The 4,778-nt window shown below is 42.8% G+C and overlaps 1 protein-coding gene across 1 annotated transcript in view; it reads left to right on the top strand.

Annotated features, from left to right (window-relative positions):
* Window positions 1-4,778, top strand: part of PHF19 (PHD finger protein 19) — a 27,553-nt gene that overhangs the window by 2,380 nt on the left and 20,395 nt on the right. Inside the window, exons 2-4 of the mRNA XM_018564655.1 lie at window positions 2,334-2,541; window positions 3,130-3,211; window positions 4,130-4,225. Coding sequence (XP_018420157.1) covers window positions 2,334-2,541; window positions 3,130-3,211; window positions 4,130-4,225 — 386 coding nt within the window. The remainder of the gene's footprint in view (window positions 1-2,333; window positions 2,542-3,129; window positions 3,212-4,129; window positions 4,226-4,778) is intronic.

The following is a 4,778-nucleotide window of genomic DNA, read 5'->3' as shown; positions in this document are numbered from 1 at the left end:
GTTTTATTAGAGAACAGGAAACGCAGAGCACACAAAGCTTCCTGCGGCAATCACCTCTGTTCCGGTTTGTGGAGAGGAAGAGGAGGAGGACCGAGGAGCGATATATGAGCAATTGCATCTGCTGCAGGTAATTTGTATACTCCTTTTGAGGGATTGTCCACTCCGGTGAGTGCTGCACTGCCCTGTGGTTTCCACAAGGTGGAGACACTGAGCAGTGGGGTCCAGGTGGTCATACAGGCTGATCTACTCCAAATTGTAACAGTAAATGTAGGTAGGCACCATTTATTTATTTCAAATCTGCCCTTTTCCAGCATGTCACAAATATTTTTGTTTTTTTGATGGGATTCTTCCTTTGTACATTTGTCATTGTCCCCATGAGGTGTCAGCACCCTGGTTCTGAGTCAGGTGTTCGTTTCCATATCAGAGAATAAGTTCTGTGATTAGGGCTCTGTGCACCCCCACAATCCCAGCATGCCTCAGTCTAACGGTTTTACACAGGAAGACTCATCGGCTACTGACTCATATCCAGAACGGCACCATCACAGCTCTCATCTAGCAGCCAGTTGCCTTATTAACCCTTTCAATTGTATAATTGCCTGCAAAATGTTTTCTCTGTTCATTATAATGATATTGGGATAAAAACTGACCTCATTTCAAACCCGCCCAATAGATGTATGAGATTTTCAATGATTGCCTATGAACCAAAAAATTTTTAGGAGGGTCACTCGGTCCTTCTGTAGTCAACACATCGGTGTCTATTTTGTATGCCTATTCTGTTGTCTTTTTGCTGTTTGTACACAATAATATTATTGCATTTTCACATCGTTGTTTGTTTCCCTTTATTTAGAAGTATAGCTGCATCATCTGCTGTCTACTTTATTGCCATATGGCTTCTGATTGCTCTCATTGAATGTAAAATGGGTTCAATATTAGTCAAACCAGATTAAAAAGCTGAAAATATGTGTTTTGGGGTTTTGTGATTAAATAAAATGTGAATGTGTCAGATATATTAAAGGAAACCTTTCCTGAGAAAGACCACAACGCCTGGCACTGTTGACCTTCTCCTTTGAACATACTAGTTGCCTACTATTTTCAGTCATGCTGATCCACTGGCTGTAATACTTTGAGTCATTGACCCAGACAAAGTATTCAGGTCAGAAACCCTAGTGTACATACCTGTTAGTGACTGAAAGCCAATAGGTCAGTATAACAGCCAGACAACTAGCTTTTTCTGGAGGCATTCAGAAATCTTAGCCCTGTATTTAACCTCTGTAAGGGTTTATTATGAATCTTATATGCCTGTGGGGATCAATTTCATCATCTCGTTCCTTCTCTTGTCAGCTGTGTCTTTGGTTAAATTTAAAGAGTATGTGTATGTCCAGATTCTGTCCTGTATTAGGGACCTGTATTGGGTTGTGATATGACGAGGCTGTGCCTAGATTCTGTGTTTGAGCCTGTTGTAGGTTGCCAGGGCCAAGATTCTGTACCTGGCCCTGTAATTGGATGTGATATGAGGGCCAACGTCTAGGTTCTGTACCTTTTTGTAATATCCCCTTTGCACACTGTACCGTTATACCCCAGAACCTAATTAGTAATAATAACTAGTAGTTGGATATGATGGACCTGTGACCGAATTCTGTACCTGGTCCTGCAGTGGGGTATGATATGCACTGATTCTGCACTAGGGCACTATGTAGGATGTCATATGAAGGGCTCATATACAGATTCTGGCCCTGGCTGATGGTTAGATTTGATACAAGGGGTCTGGGTACAGTTTCTGCAGATGTGTACAAGGGTATTATACAAGGGGTCCATGTCCAGATGGTATGCCAGACTATGTAGTGGCCTGTGCTATGAGGGGTTTGTGTTCAGATGGGATCTGGTGTAGGGTGTGATACAAGGGCCCCGTGTCCATATGCTATGCTAGGATCTGTAGTGGGGTGTGAGATGATGTGCTTGTGTGCAGCCTGTGTCCCGATGCTCTAATGTGAATTGTAGAGGGGTGTTATACGAGGGGCTTGAGTCCAGATGCTGTACTTAAGTTGGTAGTGGGATGTGATATGAGAGGCTTGTGTCCAGATGCTGCTGTTCTTTTGGAACGAGATATGAGGTGCCCATATCTAGGTACTGCACTGGGATATGTAGTGAGATGTGATATGAGGGCCCCTTGTCTGGATTCAGAATCCAGACTTGTAGTGTGGTGCCTATAAGCATTGGGTCTGGTAGTTGGATGTAATACAAAGAGGAACTGTGTCATGACTCTGCACTGGGATTTCTAGCACTGTTATACTCTGTCTGGTTGGTTTAGAAATGTATTTTTTTTTTTTTTGCAGTGACCCGTCTCTGGCGATGGAGAATCGGAGCTTGGAGCTGGCACTGAGAGATGTCTACCCAGCCTGTAGCCGGCTGCGCCGCTCTGCCATAGAAAACTCCGGAAAGAACGGGCAAGACTGCCCAGAGCTGGTGGTCAGTCAGGCAGAAGGCCAGTATGTACTGTGCAGGTGGACGGATGGACTCTATTATCTGGGGAAGATAAAAAGGGTGAGTCGCTGGCAAGTCTTCAGCCATGTATTCATAGAGAAATTAGATATTTTGGTTCTTTTGGTAAAACTTCAGGCAAATGGCATGAATAATTTGCTATAGCAGGAACAAACTGTGTCTCGCATCTGAAATATCACTACCATGGGATTAGAAGCCTTAGTGCTTCACAAAGACCGGATCAGTCCTTCCTATAGAGGAACTGGTCACATTCTCCTTTTGAACTGATGACCAGTCACCTACTTGCCTTCTTGTGATTACTAACAATGGAAAGGATCATCATTTTTAAGCCTACTTGCGTTTCCGGTGTTCTCCATAGTGTGGGGATCCAGTGCCCAGCCAATCAATGCCCCCATATTATGACGGATGGCCTCATTGTTACAGCTCTGAATGGTATCGTAAGGGCAAACAGCACTTTGCCTAAGTCCACTGGTCAGGTGCCTATCACCTAAATGTGAAGCGGGGGCAGCATTTCTTGTTTGGCTATGTTTTTTAATTCTCTTCTTTTTAAGTGGGTCATTGCACAGTCACATGATTGATACATACTGGCATCTGTATTTACCTTCAGTTTTTTTGTTTTTTTTCTGGCAGGTCAGCAGTTCGAAGCACAGTTGTCTAGTGACGTTTGAAGATAACTCTAAGTACTGGGTCCTCTGGAAAGACATTCAGCATGGTGTGTATGCTGCAACTTGGCTTTGGAATCTGAGCATTTGCTGTCCACTCTGCTTCAGTTTGCAGACAGCCTCGGTTTTCTGTAACTCACAAAATTCAATTTAATTTTTCCTTGTGACAATAGAGACACTATAAATGCTGTCAATAAGCCATATTCATTTGCTGTTCTTTCGTGATATGTGTGAGCCATGGCTGTGTGCTGTGCACCATGTGCCTATTTCCTGCACAGCCATAAACAGGAATCCTGGAGGCTCTGTTTATGGCTGAAGCTGGAAGAAAATGCCTCATAAGGGTGTGTGTGTGTGTGTGTGTGTGTGTGTGGCCAACTTCATCTTCATGCCCCTGTAACTAGTTGACTACATTACCCAAAATTCTGCACAGTCTTGGGGTCATTTACAAGGTAGTATGTTGCATGGAATATGGCGTCCTTAGATTTTCTGTATTAGGAGTTTCATCTTTGGTGTGATACTTGCACAGGGTAGTATATGTCTAAAGGGCTGTGGCTCAATGTTCTCCATTACACTGAGATACATTATTTGATGATGGTAAAGACAGTCCCTCACACTCTCCACTCATTTTGAGATTTCAGCAGGTGTACATACATGGTCTATATTGGCATCTGCAGAACAGTAGCAAGTGAGGCTCTACAGTAAAGATTGATGACGTTCTTGTATTGTATGGAGCTGACGTGGATTGGATCCTTCTCCCTCGACAAATATGAAGTTTTACTTTTAATACCTGTGCTGTCTCATAATTTTGCTGATCAAGAAAATGGAAGTAAAAGTGTTGACCATAGCAGATTCCTCATAGAATAAAAAAGAAAGATTGGTTACTACGAGCAACATTTCAACTTTTATTAAATCGGCCACAATGGTTTTAGTGTTTGTTGTCGACCATTAACTTGCCGTATCTTCCACAGCTGGTGTACCTGGAGAGGAGCCGAAGTGTAATGTTTGTAGCGGGAAGAACTCTGCAGCCCACAATCAGATCCTCATCTGTGGAAAGTGTGGACTTGGTAGGTGCATTTCTCCTTTTTGAAGTCGCCACAAGAAATTGAGATTTTCAGCTACTCTTGTCAAACATGGAAAACAGAACTTCACTAACTCCAGCATTATTCCTGAAAGTGAAATGACATTGCTTATGCGGGTTCGATGTGGCACTCCTCCCATTGACCAGCAATAATCTTAATGGAGAATGGGTATAGAAATTTCTATGCACAACTCCCAGTGGGTTGTTATGAGGTATCTAAACCCAAAAACAAAATATAAATATACTGCAGCTTACCAGTCCTTGGATATGGTGGCTGCATTAGTTTCCCTTTCTTCTTCTTTTTTTTTTTTTTTTTTTTACCTGGTAATTCTGCCAGTAGCACACACTTCCTGCCCTAGTATGACAATGCTCAGCTATATCGGGACAACAGAAACAAGATGGGACTATGAAACCCTGCTGCCTATGGAACATAAGCGACCAAGGAATTGCCCACAAGTCTGTAAAGTACTGTCTTCTGTTGTAGGTAGTCATAGCAGGTCACAGATTTTACTTTTGTCCTGGAGCTGATCTTTAAAGAT

The sequence above is a fragment of the Nanorana parkeri genome, unplaced genomic scaffold (genome assembly GCF_000935625.1).
Source record: "Nanorana parkeri isolate BGI_ZX_2015 unplaced genomic scaffold, ASM93562v1 scaffold770, whole genome shotgun sequence".
Classification (NCBI taxonomy): Eukaryota; Metazoa; Chordata; class Amphibia; order Anura; family Dicroglossidae; genus Nanorana; species Nanorana parkeri.
Note: the sequence above shows the minus strand (reverse complement) of the source record. Positions and strands in the feature narration are given on the sequence as shown.